Below are 16363 nucleotides of genomic sequence, written 5' to 3'. Positions count from 1 at the left end.
TTAATCAGTAAAAGTAGAAATAATGATACATTTATGAATTGTGGCTAAATACGGTACACAATTTGTACATGAAATCACGTTTATGAGAAATTTCGGGTCTGACATGCACTTACATAATGTTGTGTAACGTCGTAACCGCGTACCCGGGCGTCACAAATTTGGGCTCAAAATTTTGTGCGAGACTTGAAAGCAAAGAGTCAGTGAGCGGCAAAGGTCAAAAAATTTTGCGCAGCAGATATATCGTGAAAATTGTCGAGGGGGGCCATTATGCCCCCCCCCCCGGAGTATTAGGGTTAATTCTTTAGCATGACTTTTAAGTCAGACTTTAAAACTCGTTGTGAGAACACCCTGACCCACTTTGCAAATTCATGTCCATATACTAAGTAGTCAGAAGCTTTGATTATTCTTTGATGAGCTTTGATCAATTTAAGAGGACTACACTGACGTGTACCCCAGAACCTACACTTGCAGACAAAGGCTGACCCGACATTTACTCGTGCTAAAAATACTCCTCCGTTATAATCTCTTAGAAAAAAATTAGGGTTAGGACCATAAGGGCAATTTCAAGCAAAAGTGGACATTTTCCAAAAAATTGTATTGGCTCTATTTCAAATCTGGATCAAATTTTTTCTATCAAAAATTATATGGAATTTCATAAATACAAAAGGGGAGCATAATAAGCCACAATTTTTTTCTCTTATGCATCTCCTTATAGGAGAATCAGAACCATACAAAAATTTCTATACATGGGACTACATATATTGTTTTTTACTTAATTCAATTTAACAGAAAACTATTGCTTGTTTTGTAAAATTTTCTTTTGGATAATTTGAAGGTCATCATTTTACATCATGTCAAACAAAAATTTTAAAATATAGGTTCATTTTATGTTATTTTATGAGTGGATATTTCTCATGTCACTCCGTAACTGGGAATGGGTTTACGTTTTAAGTCATAATTAATAAAATAATTCACTAATTTCTTAATATAATGCAGAATATTAAAGCTAGAAGAACATAGAATCCAATCAATAAATCAAAATTAGGATAGCAATTCAAAATTCACAGTTTGAGCAATATGTTTTCTCCTCAAATATGCATGTCCATTTTGCGTCACTCCGTAACCATGATTATGAATATTCATATCTCATTAATACAGTGGATCAAAATAATGAATTTTTCATTTTGAAAAGTGGGGTTCATCAACTACTGTCAGGTACCATTTCTTTGCAAATAACTATTCAAATATGGGTGACATTTTGTTTGAATGCAATAAAGTTGCTTCTGTATGTCACTCCATAACAGTGGAACTGCCCATAATAGAGAGCTATCTTCTCCTTTATTGAGGGCCAGAAAAAGTGTTTGGAAATGCATAGACAGAACTACAACCTCAATTTCTGTCAGAACAAGAATGCAGGGAAACATTCACTGTGACTGACCAAAGATGGCGCCAGAGGGGTGTAGTGCAGGTGCTTGTAGCATTCAGTATACGCTCCAAAATGCATTTAAGAGCTTGATTTCAACAAGACCAGAATAGAACCTAAGAGTGAACAGTTAAGGCAGGATTGACTTGAACCACTCAATAATCAATACGCAATTTTATAGTTAAGATGATTTTTTTTAAGTGACACTTGATCAACTTTCTGTACAAGCGACATATTTGTGCAGAGAAATATTTCATATTCACGACTGCAGTTAGCATGTACCACTGAACCTCTACTTTCAGACAAAGGGCTGTCCCAACACTAGCTCATGCAAAAAAATGCTCCTCTATTATAATTTCTCAGAAAACGTGGGGTTACGGCTATGATAGAAGGCAGGTCTGCACGGATCCAGAGTCAGACTCGTATGGGGCACATAATGAAGACATTCTACGAGGAGCGCCATTATATTTTGACATTTTCAGGAGTAAGCCTACTATACCACCTCCGTGGATCCATGCCTGGAATGGGTTCTCCCAAAGACAGTAAGAATATATCTAAGGAAACCCAGAGTTTAGGTGGTCCCTTTCTAGGAACAAGCACATGCTAACAAAAGAATACATGGGCCCATATTCTGAAGTCAGGTTTAACTTAAACTCAGGTTTAAAGTTGTGGTTTAAGTATGGATAGCCAGTTGTTACATAAATCTCTAACAGTAGAGATATAATATTTCAGCTCATTTGGCTCTCAAATCATTCATAATTGTCTAGGAAGTATAAATAGATGATTAACTTCACCATCGATGAATCAGGAAAGAGCACAGTAAACATAAGAAACATACAACTTAATGAAAATTTTGAAACTTATGGCTTCCCATAATTTTAGCACAGAGTTAGACCATGGTCTAAGTTAAACCTGACTTCAGAATACGGGCCATGGTGTCCAGTGAAGCCTTCACCAAATCAGTAATATGCACTTGTGGAAAAACTTTCATGCATTCTGCATGCTCTAATGCTCCAACAGGCCATTCAATAATTAACAGAAACTGAAGAGGAAAGACCCTGTCGCACACTGCCACGTGATTGGTTAAAATTGGTTTGACTTTTTAAAAATCTGAGCTAGAAGGGCACACTTGTCACCTGTGTCTGTGATATGCTACAAAAATGAAGCCCAGAAAAAATTGCGTTCAAAAATAATTATTAAGTGCTTCAAAAATTGAAATGTAAAGTGACCGGAAACACCATCTTAATTTCATCCCATACACTTAAGTGTACTATTAGGGCGTATATAAGACGCCTATTTACAGAATCTGGGTTTGCCTTGTAGTTTTAGCTTTTCATTCTCAATAATGGTTGTTTTCAGGGTTTATTAGTTCTAATGCATGCACTTGTACACATGTTTCATCTTGATTTGATAAATTTTTAAATTGGCTGCTAACAAAGTTAAACAATACCTTTAAAGGTCTAGTCCACCCTGGAAAAATGTTGATTTGAATAAATAGAGAAAAAACAAGCTAGTAAAACACTGAAAATTTCATCAAAATCAGATGTAAAATAAAAAACTTAAATGGCATTTTAAAATTTCGCTTATTTTTCATGAAAGAATTATATGCACAGCTTAGCGGCATGCAAATGAGAGAGTTGATGATGTCCCTCACTCACTATTTCCTTTGTTTTTATTGTTTGAATTATACAATATTTCATTTTTCACAGATTTGACAATAAGGACTTACTTGACTGAACCATATAAACAATGCTAATTCCACAGGTTCAGGGAGAAATTAATTGTTGTTTCACTTGACACATGAGAAAATAAGATCATTTCATATTTGATACATGTATAATAAAATACAAAAGAAAAAGTAAGTGAGTGGATGAAATCATCAGTTTCCTCTTTTTTCATACCGACCAGGATGTGCATATAACTGTTTTGTGAAATTAAGCAAAACTTTAAAATGTCGTAACTTTCTTATTTTACATCCAAACTTGATTAAATTCTCAGTGTTATGCTTGTTGGATTTTACTCTTTTCATTCAAATCAACTTTTTGTTTGGGTGGACTAGTCCTTTAACTATTTTTAAACAGACAGACCATGTAGGTGGCCCAGTGCGGGAGTATGTGACACATGGAGACCATGCCTTCCTAAAGAACTTTGAACTGTATGGTGGTACCGCTACCTCAAAATCATAGCTAACTCGTTGAAAAACTGACCAACTGATCAGCTTTAAAAATTCTTGCCAATCCTGTCTGGCCTAAAGACTTGTAATTATGATTGAAATTATCAGCTGAATCACAGATTTAGATTTCGAATCCTAGGCAAAGTTTTCAGTTTCTGTTTGTGGTAACTCCCGTAGGAACTCGGCAGGACAGCATTTTGCTGGTAAACGCCAAGCTGGTATGTAACCAATTACCTCGGAAACATTTTACGTCTAGGTTAAGCAGTAGTCATAGCGGCTGACCTTATAGATGACAGATATTACTCTTGGGCCTTTTTATCAAAGTGGAGACAATGGAAGAGTGGGGATTTGAACTCACAACCTTGCAATTATGAGTCCAATGCTCTAACCACTGGACCACACGACCCAAGTTATCTGCTGCCTCTAAAATTGAATCTCTGTTTGGATCCATTCATTGTGCAATATGGCAGTAGGTGACAGGGCGTATAGATATACTCAATACTTAAAGCAGAAAAGTAAACACGCAATCTCAATACACAAGAAAGAGGAGAAGAGGAGAGCAATAGACAGATGGCCATCAAAGCCGACAGTGTGATATATTCATGTATGAAAATACTTGTAAATTATAAACTACTTTCTGAGCAAATTGATACATGTTCATGGATTAGTTATTATTTACTAACTTTTGTAGCAAAGTATATTGTCACGATGGTGGCACGACATTTGCTCCTGTGTAATTTGCTCCAGTGATTGGTTAACATTGGTTTGACTTTTTAAAAATCTGAGCTAGAAGGTCACACTTGTCACCTGTGTCTGTGATATGTTACAAAAATGAAGCCCAGAAAAAATTGTGTTCGAAAATAATTATTTAGTGCTTCAAAAATTGAAATATTAAGTGACCGGAAACACCATCTTAATTTCATCCCATACACTTATGTGTACTATTGAGGTGTCTATAAGACGCCTATTTACAAAATCGGGGTTTGCCTTGTAGTTTTAGCTTTTCATTCTCCATTATGGTTGTTTTCAGGGTTTATTAGTTCTAATACATGCACTTGTACACATTTTTCATCATGGTTTGAGAATTTTTTAAATCGGCTGCCCACAAAGTTAACAATAATATATCTCAGAGGGCATAGGGTGACAGTTAGGATTGTAATAGATTTTCTTGGTTCAGAATAATGTAAAGATAAGGATTAGCAAGGGGTTATTTTAGTTTTGGAGGTTAGTTTTCATGTTTGGCTTTAATAAGCAGATTTTCCATCAGAGCAATTGTCGCCAGAGCAAATGTCATCGAACCGTCACCATTGACCTGCTAACTACATGGAGACTACATGTAAGCTACTGAAATCTAAGGATGTTACTTTCTATCACGAGGTCCATTGCACAGAGAGGTAGGTTTGTGCACAACTCCATACATCAAGCGCAAGTCCAAAATAAGCACATCTAATTGGCCGAAAATCATATTGCACTTGAATATTTTGAGTTGCGGTTGAAAGCAACTCTGTCTGAACAATGGACCTTTGAGACCTATGTGATTATGTTTCCTTCTTTCCACCCATGCATATCATTGCAAATGCCAGCTTTATACCCATGTAGTTTGCTATTGTATTGTCTCTTGATCACTTCTTTTTATACCATCATAATTGACCATTTTATATTATCCATGTAGTTCCCCATTGTATTGTTCCTTAATCACAAAAATTTATCATGTAATTGTAATACTTCTACCAACATTCATAGTATCGGTTTCCAAAATAATTTCTCTTACAAAGCATGTTCTGTTTTTAACTAAATACTATTGTATAAAACAGAAATCACTTTTTATTACTATAGTCAAACTGTCTTTTGCTTTATATAAAAGCCTCTCAAGAAAAAAAACTTTTCAATTCCTGAAGAGACCACAATTTCTAGTTCACCAAATTTAGAAGTCAGTTGATACTTACATCATCAGCATTTTTCATCTCTGACCCGGATGAGGGCGGGGTCACGCTCCGACCCGTGTGGGCGTGGGGCTGGATTGGATGGATGGTTGTCGTGGTGATGGGCTGGGCATGGGAACCTGGAATGGAAACGGGTGTTGTACTTTTGACAGGGACTGGACCTGTGCAAATGAAATGGTATTATAAAGCATGGCGTGAAGAAGGAAAAAATACAAGAAGATGAAAGATGACAGGAAAAATATGTCAATCATACTTTTTATATCACATGTACAGTTGCAGGAAAGATATTATTATAACTGTGAGTTATTTCTTATATATATATATATTTAGGAAGGATATCCAAAGGAATAAAGGTCTAAAGAAAGAACTGCTGTGTAAATTCTCTCAGATTTAAGGTGCTACATGTACTTTATAAACAAGGTCTAGAAAAATTATTTAGTTTGCACAAGGGTTTAAAGTAGCTCATAAGATCTGTTGAAGATCAGTGACAAAACTCTCCAATGAAAAGCTCCCATGGTTTATAAAAGGAGGGGGGCACTGAAACTGTTCCAGGGAGAATAAATACAGACAGGCACTCACCATCGCCATTGAGTGTGGGCATCTTAGGTATGAGGCATGGTGGCAGTTCATCTGGAAGCGGAATGTTGTGTTTTCTTAGAACCACCAGGTGCATGGCAGTGCAGAACTCCTCCAGGGAGAGAGTGCCGTCTTTGTTCACGTCGGAGAGTTGCCTAGATAGGAACAGAAAGATGGTTTTAGGGTACATAATAGCTTTATAGTGGAGACCTTGTCCAAGCTGAAGTTATGTGAATGCCATATTTCCTGAGAGCGACCAGGCGCATGGCAGTGCAGATCTCCTTGAGGGAGAGTGTGCCATCTTTGTTCAAGTCAGAAGTTTCCTAGATTGAGAAAGAACCGGACAGATAGGTTTAACTTTAGGGTACGTCTCAAAGTAAACTGTAATGTACAACCTCTTGTGACATTTGACCATAGCATGTGACCTCCACCAGCACCGTAACTTTGAAGGTTCAGCCAGTGCGTCAGTGTCCCAATCAGAGTTACGGTATACTTTATAAGGATGCAAAGTGGAGAAGCAAATTCATGTGAATGTTGTGTTTTCTGAGAACTACCAGGGGCATGGCAGCGCAGAACTCCTCGCGGGAGTGCCATGTTTGTTCATGTTAAAGAGTTACCTAGATTGAGAAAGGAATGGAAAGATGGATTTGGGTACATCAAGCGAGGCATCGATGCATTATGGTCTGACGCAGTGAATAAATAATCCGAGTGCATCTGCACCTACGAATTAGTGCGATAATTCGTAAAATAGCCTAAAATAGCCTATTTTGCAAATAATCCCAGGTTGACTTGGGATTGCAATCTCGAGATTAATCCCACGAACTAACGCGATAATTGCAAATAATCTCAAGATTAGCGCGCAAATTTGAAAACTCGGGATGGTGCAGACAGCCCTTATCTTCATCATCATTGTTATATTCATGGTCAACACCATCATTATTATGAAAACTGTTATTGCAAGCAAATTCATCATCTAACAGGCCTTCTTTTTCACCTATGAATATCTTAAGCCCACCATCAAATCTTTTAATACACTGCTTAATATGATAAAAAGGCAGATTTGTTTTTCAGTCATCAAAATACCATATTTTCTCGCAATTCCATACCATTACTTTAGCATGGTGATACATCGCTGAAGTGGATATGACCTTTTTATCTCCATCCAGTACAAAACAGTATCATATTTACCAGATTTTTGACAGTTCTTCCGTCGCCAGTTTTGATTTTTCGAAGAATCCTTTCGCATCTCCACCTGAAACAAGAACAAGAAAGCGAGATAAAATGTCATGAAAACGAATTCAGAAGGGGTTTTCTCTAGGAATAATAGTTGGTTGGATTGTATTATGCTAATTTCAATAGATTGACAAGATTGTACATTGCTCACAGTCACCTATGCAGGAAAGTACAATGGACAACAAATTATCTAACTACATGTATGAGCTTTGAAATCTACAGGTTCTTTGACCACACCTATCCTACCCCTCTGTTCAATTTTGTTGGTACCTCAGGCATTCCCCTATCCCATCCTTCAGTCAACTCTCAACGAGAAGGTCCTTTTTACTTTACATCGAAGGAGCCCCATACGGTCGGGACGCAGCACCTGAAACTTGTTTTCATAGTACCCTCCCTGCTCTTTGTGATTCCCCTTGCCAACCCTCCTGTCCCAATCAAAGATCACCCCTTAATTTGCCTGGCAAAAGCTTCTGGGGTCAAGATAGGGTCATCTTAAGATCATTTGTGTAGTACATTCTCTGCTCTGTTAATCCCATCTCACCCTTAATCCTAGTACCCCCATCAAAGATTGTCCCTTGTACTCTAGGACCCCATTCTCCCTACCATCCTAAAACTAGTTTACTAGAAACTAGTTTAACATGTAATGAGAACGGTTGAAGCGGTCTTGAAACGATCTTCCAAACCGGTTTAGAAAACCACCTCGCGATGTAGTTTTGAAGATCGCTTTGCCTTGTTAAACTGGCTTTCGCGTGAGGACAGAACCGTTCTATGGGAAGTGATCTTTGCACATTTTGAGTGCACTACTCCACACACTGTATGCAGAAAGTCTACGTTGAGGTTTCAAATTTCACACAAAACACGTCACCCCACAGAGAGCATTCCCGTAGCAACAAGACGGCTTTATGTGGAGTGGTTTTAAAACCCACTTTTGGGTGATCAAATGGGAACGCTAGCAAAGCGATCTACAAAACTTGTTTCCTGAAAAGGTTTGCAATAAACTAGTTTTAGAAAGTATAGTGAGAATGGTGTCTAAATGAAAGGAAACCAGTAGGATCAAGCTGCAGCATCTTCAACTGATTTGGCTCATTACTATCCCCCTTTCGACCCCTTCTCCTACATTCCCACCCATCCTCCCTTCTCCTACCCCTCCTACCCCCATCAAACATCATCTCTCTGTATTGTACTCTACCTGGAAGAAGCCTCATTGGGTCGGGCTGGCGCATCTTAAAACTGCTTTGTAAGGTACTCTCTCTGATCTCTGTTATCCCCTCCCCTCCCCTCATCCTACCCCACCCAAGATCATCCCCTATACTCTACCTGGAAGAAGTCCCATGGGGTCAGGCTGGAGCATCTTAAACTGCTTTGCGTAGTAATCCCTCTGCTCCTTGTTGATGCTCCACACGTCTTCCTCCTCTGCTTCCTCCTCTCCCCTTTCTACCTCCTCCGCTTCTTCTTCTTCCTCCGCCTCCTCCTCTTCATCGTCCTCCTCTTCCTCCTCCTCCGCATCCCCTTCCTGGCTGTCGGCCACCCCGCTCCTGCTGTCGATGGGAGACTCCGAGGTGTGATGGGAGGATGCGGGGGCCGAGATGGAGGAGCAACTGGATGAGGGACTGACAGCACCGGTGTACAGCGCCCATGACGTGTCTGGACCTTCATCTGTAGCACGGTAAAGATAATAGTGTTTGGTTTAAAGGGGATGCGATGGCTACATAAATGTTTATTTATAAACTGAATTTTCTTTCAACATTACGTGTTTGTTGTTTAATCTTAGCCAGTTCACCCATACACTTTGAGAGATTTAATGTCATCATGACTACCTCCATCATCATTGCAATTTGGGGTGAAGTGCCTTCAATAGCATCCACATATTTTCATTATGCTCACATGCTATCTGGTTATAATGACGACAATTAAATTGAAATTAATTTCATCCTTTTTTAGTCATAAACATTACAAAAAAATTTAAAATCAATATGCCATATATCAGGAATAATATCAAACCAATCACAAAAACACTATATTTTGTTTATACAAAAAATGCTGATATAATCACCACCAAAAAGAGGCCACATGGGATTATGAAGTCTATGGTTTCAATTCTGAAATTTATACAAATGTCTACATGTCACAATGAAATCAGTGAGGCATACTTCTTTACTTACATGCCCGCATGAAATATGAATGCCATTAAAAAAACCAATGTATTCTATATCAAAGGATACACACAAAAGCATATAACAGCTCCTCCACTAAGCTCTGGTTACGAGGCTACGTTATTATAGAGCAGTTTAGAGACTTCTGTTAAAGTAAGTGATCATCGCTTCATATATAATTATCAATATCCCAACTTTCAATCAAATGGAACTGAATCAAATCAACCCACCTTCTTCGACTGTCTTCTCGAATGACGCCCAGCCCTCTTCTGTTTTTGACAACGTTGGAGCAGGAGGTGCGCTAGTCTGTTTCTCCAGCCTGCTTATAGGAACATCTCTATCTCCCGTATCAAGGACCATGGTGGCTGGCAGGCTTTGGTTACGCTCTAAGCTACCTGAGGTCCTGGCTGGCGAGACTACTGGCAGGGTCGGAAAAGAAGGTGAACTCCGGTTCGGCGACACAGGGGGAGATGATGGAACCTAGAATGAAGGGAAAATTGAAATTATTTGAATCAAGCAATATTACCCCAAACTCTAAGAATATCTCTGGAAATCCATTCTGAGTCATTCAGTAATTATTATACAAATATTTGAATGGCAAAGATTGCAATCAATGTATATACATCAACATGGATCGTTGTGGCCCAGTGGATTAGTCTTCGGACTTTGAAACAGAGGGTCGTGGGTTCGAATCCCAGCCATGGCGTAATTTTCTTCAGCAAGAAACTGATCCACAATGTGCTGCACTCAACCCAGGTGAGGTAAATGGGTACCGGTAGGAAGTAATTCCTTAAAAAGCTGTGTGTTCTATGAACGCCTAGCTTTGCCAGGTAATATAGGAGCGCCTTGAGCACCTACCAAGTGGGATATGTGCGCAATATAAATACCCTATATTATATACATATAGCTTCATAAAATTAAAAAATTAACCAGCTTTTGATTTCTAAAATTGGAAACAACTTTTTTCTTCATATTCAGGGAATGGGTCAAATGAATATTTAAACAAGAGGAACCCCTCTTGAAAATAATAATACTAGCCTATTTTACTTTCAGGAAAGTTAGTTGGGGTGGTGGCTTGTCATATTTTTGAGGTGGCAAAGTAGGAATTTAAAACTTTGTTGAATAAAAAGTACTTTTCATTGCTTGTCAGAAGAGATAAATAGTCTTTGATTGTGAGTGAACACCCCTTTGCTCTTTTGCAAGTAATGCAAGAAATGAATATAAAGTCACATGAATGCAGCCCAAATAATCGACATCCAATGATTAAACTTTAGCAGGTGGGTTTACAGTGGTTAAAGTGATTGGTTAACGTTGGTTTGACTTTTAAAAAATCTGAGCTAGAAGGTCACACTTGTCACCTGTGTCTGTGATATCTTAGAAAAATGAAGCCCAGAAAAATTTGCGCTCAAAAATTTTTATTTAGTGCTTCAAAAATTGAAATATAAAGTGACCGCAAACACCATCTTAACTTCATCCCATACACTTGTTTACTATTTAGGTGTCTATAAGACACCTATTTACAAAATCGGGGTGTGCCTTGTTCTTTTTTCGCTTTTCATTCTCAATAATGGTTGTTTTCAGGGTTTATTAGTTGTAATACATGCACTTGTACACATGTTTCATCTTGGTTAGAGAATTTTTTAAATCGGCTGCTCACAAAGTTAAACAATACCTTTAAGACACATGGTGCTAAAATTTACCTTAGTAATATTGGTCGGAGATGAACTTTGTTGAATGAATTGATTACTATTGTCTGGTCTGGTAGGTTTGAGGGGCGGCACACTGGCAAGAGTACTTCCTTTCCTATATTCAAACAAAAAGAATGAGAGGAGAAAATGGTGAAAAGAAGCTTAGATTTCACAGGACAAAAATGCTGAATAAAATAAACAAATTAATTAATTAATGAACAAATGAATAACTAAATAAATAAAACAAACTAAAGAATAATGAATGAAAATAAATAAATAAATATATGAATGAATAAACAAATAAATAAATTATATATATATATATATATATAGTAAAGAAATGGATGAAGAGAACAATGGTAGACGTAGCTTAAATCAAGGTTCCCCAGAGCTATCTACCCTTTGGAAAAATTGGTTATGCCGAAAAAATGTCTCTGCCGGGAATCGAACCCGGGCCCCCAGCTTTGAACGCCGGTGCCTTAACCACTAGACCACAGAGACGGGCTAGTGGCTAGGCCGACCGAGATCCGATTGACCGTCAGAAAGACAGATTTTCGACACTATACCAATTACCTTTGTCGGGTGAAGGTGGGTTTTGAACAATGACAAGCCGTCATGCCTCATCTGGATCAAAGCTATTGCTTCGATACAGTACACGTATGTGAGAAAGTATACAAATGTGTGAAGCTATACATGTACAACAGCTGTGGCAACAAGAGAACAATGGTAGACGTAGCTTAAATCAAGGTTCCCCAGAGCTATCTACCCTTTGGAAAAATTGGTTATGCCGAAAAAATGTCTCTGCCGGGAATCGAACCCGGGCCCCCAGCTTTGAACGCCGGTGCCTTAACCACTAGACCACAGAGACGGGCTAGTGGCTAGGCCGACCGAGATCCGATTGACCGTCAGAAAGACAGATTTTCGACACTATACCAATTACCTTTGTCGGGTGAAGGTGGGTTTTGAACAATGACAAGCCGTCATGCCTCATCTGGATCAAAGCTATTGCTTCGATACAGTACACGTATGTGAGAAAGTATACAAATGTGTGAAGCTATACATGTACAACAGCTTCACACATTTATATATATATATATATATATATATATATATATATATATATATATATATATAAATTAATAAAATTAACCATGTGTTTAAAATTGATATTCTGTTACAAATACATTCATGTAAATGTGGATAAAAATTAACTCTGCATTTGTGACATTGAATGAACAGGGGCAAGTTACATATACTATCAAACACACGGTTCGCCATGAATCAATTGCAACTTGGCGATTGACCAATAATCAGAAGCCAAAATTTGGGACTTACATTGTCTATTAATTTTTCAGTTGTGTTTTATAAATAACTTTTACTGCAACACACTCCTGAAATGGGAAATAAAATGACCTTGTACAAAAAAAAATTCTCTGCTGCATGATACATGTACATGTATGCTCAATAGTAATACATTATCAAGAAATGTGACTTTCCCCAATCATTTTGTCAAAATTTTGACCATCTGAATTTGTGTTTTAATCAACAAATTTGGCCAGAGCCAGTTGGTCAAAAATACAATTTTTGCCCAACCCATGTTTGTAAATCCTATTTTTTTGTTCAATCCATTACAAACATTGACCACAATTCCAATTTTAAACAATACTTTTTTGCAGAGAAATTGTATTAATCATCATCATCGGTACATGTATATCCATCATCAAAACAATCAATATCTTTGTCCACAGCATGTAAGCTACTGGTCATGCTATAGAAAATACGTAATCTTCACAAAATTTTCTTAAATGGATATTCAACAAAATATCTAATTTTTGTCTTATTTCAAAACTTAAGTTTGAATCAGTTGAGGTTGCAGTGATGTCATATACTCTACATGTACATGTAGGAGTGCACAATAATATTGAATGACCACACTGTATGCAGTGCCTTTAAACTTGAACCCAAGATCACGCTCCATCCTTCCAATATAGCCTAATTCATCGGGGCTTCCAAATTCCACAAGGGAAGAAAAAAACATAATAATGATACCACATATAGCCGGCACATCCATGGTTCATTTAATTGCAACCCTGGGCGGATCTTATCTTGGCTAACATGGCTTGCTCAAATCTGTGTTCATAACAAGGGATGAACAGCCGATCAATATGAAATGGGGGAAGAGCCCTCTCGATCCGGCAAGGCGTCCCACGATGTGGGGTGTCATATGTGTACTCATCCCCATGTATGCACCATAATACAGGTAAACATGCTGAAGGGCACTGAGTACCTCCAAAGTATAAACAACTATATAATTCATATCTCATACCTCAAACCCCCTGTAAATTATGGTACGTGTTAAAACTTATAAATTACAGAAGAAGAGCATCACAGCTGCAAATTCAGTTGTACCCCCCCCCCCCCCGTATGTACATGATATACATTGTACATAAAACAGACACCAAGTATCTGATTTCTTCCTCAATTTGCAACATGGTTCTATTTATAGAGGTTAAGACAGGTAGAATGTGCTCAAATCATTTAACATGGTACTTTGAGACGTTATTCAATGAACTCGTAAGCAGTGAGCCTGTCACTTTTATTACATGTATTTTAGAGTGGGAAAACCTGCCGTGGCCCTGTAACAGACTATCTATTAGCCTCAGAGAGAGTATGCAAAAAGTTTGAATAGGAGACAGGGGGCACTGCAATAACCATGAAATTACTGCACAAGCCATCCGTCCACAACACTTTGTTTTGTACATGCACATATTCAATGAAAACCACTGCAACCCGCCAATTTGCACCCACAGTTGCTCTCTCCTCCAAATTTTGCATAGATCTGGGGAGCGTTTCATGAAAGGACTTGTCGGACGTTTTATCCGACAAGTCCCATTTTATCTGACAGTTACCATAGTAACAGTACCTCTCAGCCAATCAACATCGGAGAGAGATGTCAGATCTGACAACTTGTCGGATGAAAATGTTGATGAAACACTCCCCAGAACCCTTCATTTGAGAGGGGAGAGGGTAAGGACTTCTTGTCCCCTCAGATAATCATCTGAACATTGGATTCGTCACTGCCAGGGCCCTTTATGTAAAGCATAGCGATTGATTTCTGTGATTTATTAAATGCATTGAACATTCTATAAAATGATCAATCGTATAACTCAGCCTCAAGATCAATCACTAGGCTCTATAGGCAGTGCTGCACCAGCCCAAGTTTGCTAAATCTCAAGATATTAGACCGATTGCTCCTCTTCGTGATCAATCTCGAGATTCAAGAAACCCCCGTCTCCACCATCGTGAGAAGAGCAATTCCTGCTCGAGCGAGGCATCAATGCAATAATCCCGAGCGCGCCTGCACCTGCGATTTAGCGGGATAATGCGTAAAATAGCATGCTATTTTGCAAATAATCCCAAGTTGACTTGGGATTGCAATCTCAAGATTAATCCTGCAAACTAGCACGATAATCACATCTTCATAACAAACAATCTCGAGATTGTTCAAATCAGGATAATTTGCAAGATCAGAAATGGCGCGCTAATTTGATAACTCTGGCTGGTGCAGACGGTCCTAATGTTACTGGGCCCAAGAGCTGAATGGGGTCAAAGGCATCCTCAAGAAAGGCAACAGCAAGAGAACCCCTCTCATTAAAAGATGTACAGTATCAAACACAGGACTACTGAATGCTTATTTGAAACAGAGCTGCCTAGCAGTAGCAAAGGAAGTTGTAAAAATAGCCCAAGCAAATGATCAATGAATCATGGAAAGTGGGTCTTAAAGGGAGGAATCAAACAAGTATAGAGTGGAAAATTCCCACATAGTGATACTGTAAAATTACTTTGTACTTTGTTTCATTTCCGTCATAAAAACTGTACATGTACAATTCTGTTGATTCCTGGTTCAAAGTTTATTAGGAGTGGCTATGACTACGAACTGGCATCCATGATATAGTGGTAAAAATCATGAACTGCTTTATAAAGGTACAAGTATCTAATAAGTCTCTCTTCACCCCCTCAGCTAGGTTTTAATAAACAACTCTCCCCCATAACAAAAATTGATTATAATAACAGAGAGGTAAATAAGTACATTGTAAATGAATGAATAAATAAATATATAAAGAATATATAAATAAATAAATATAAGTATATACAGTGAATATACAAATAAATATATAAATAAATAAAAAATGAATATACAAATAATTAATAAATGAATACATAAACAAACAAATGAATAAATAAATAAATAAATAAACAAACAAACAAACAAATGAATAAATAAATAAATTGACTAAATAAAATGTGATGGCACTATTCCAGTACATTAGTGTAATAATTTCATTTTTTTTTGTACCAAAATATTCCTGAAGCATGGTATGAAAATCAATATGTTCAAAGGACCATTTTCCTAAAAAAAAAATATTTACAGGGAAAGGGGGTTGAATAACATGAAAGGAAAATATCTATATTTTCACAAATAATTTTTTAAAAATGCAATGGAATTGACAATACACTTTTGTAAATTGCAAGAGATGGTGCTTCTATACATTGTTGAACCTTTATTTACCAAAGCCTCATAGACCTGTAGGCTACTTTTACAAGTTCATTTTCACACCAACATACAGGTACCTGCATATATCATTCAGACCATAACCTGCCATTCTAACTTTACATGATGTATGTGCATGTGAATATTAAAGCAATCAATTATTAAAAAGGATATACAGAAACGGTACCAATGAAAGGAAAAATAGGAAAAACATGTGCAATATCATTAAAAAAAATCCAGTTAATTAAAATGTACTAAACGAAAGCATTATTTACATATAAAGGAGGACACAATATCAAAAAATATATCTTTTTTTCAAGTGTTAAAAGAAACTCAAAAGAGTGTTTGATAAATTTTTCATTTGTCATATAAAAAATATCAAAATCCTTTGAAAATAAATGATGGAAGTTAAATAAATCACTAAAAAGATACATTTTGATGGGCGATTCGGCAGACACCATAGACACAAAAGTTCCATTACAATAAAACAAAAATCTTGATCATGATTCTACAATAAGCCTTCTACTAGTTTTGACATATGCTGCACATTTCAAGATTGAATTTCCATTACCAGGTATGGTGCGGTAGATAAATACCAGTTGCGGTATTAAACCATTTCAAA

At 37.4% G+C, this 16363-nt stretch overlaps 1 protein-coding gene across 5 annotated transcripts in view; it reads right to left on the bottom strand.

The window, feature by feature from the left end:
* The window catches only part of LOC121413933 (ralBP1-associated Eps domain-containing protein 2-like), a 56717-nt gene that overhangs the window by 25576 nt on the left and 14778 nt on the right, over positions 1 to 16363 (bottom strand). For all 5 annotated transcript variants that reach the window (XM_041606947.1, XM_041606948.1, XM_041606949.1 and 2 more), the window contains exons 5-10: positions 11202 to 11304; positions 9732 to 9981; positions 8666 to 9004; positions 7304 to 7367; positions 6119 to 6270; positions 5543 to 5700 (exon numbers count right to left, since the gene is read on the bottom strand). In XM_041606947.1, coding sequence (XP_041462881.1) covers positions 5543 to 5700; positions 6119 to 6270; positions 7304 to 7367; positions 8666 to 9004; positions 9732 to 9981; positions 11202 to 11304 — 1066 coding nt within the window. The remainder of the gene's footprint in view (positions 1 to 5542; positions 5701 to 6118; positions 6271 to 7303; positions 7368 to 8665; positions 9005 to 9731; positions 9982 to 11201; positions 11305 to 16363) is intronic.

The sequence above is a fragment of the Lytechinus variegatus genome, chromosome 4, assembly GCF_018143015.1.
Source record: "Lytechinus variegatus isolate NC3 chromosome 4, Lvar_3.0, whole genome shotgun sequence".
NCBI lineage: Eukaryota > Metazoa > Echinodermata > Echinoidea > Temnopleuroida > Toxopneustidae > Lytechinus > Lytechinus variegatus.
This window is presented reverse-complemented; position numbering and strand designations above follow the sequence as displayed.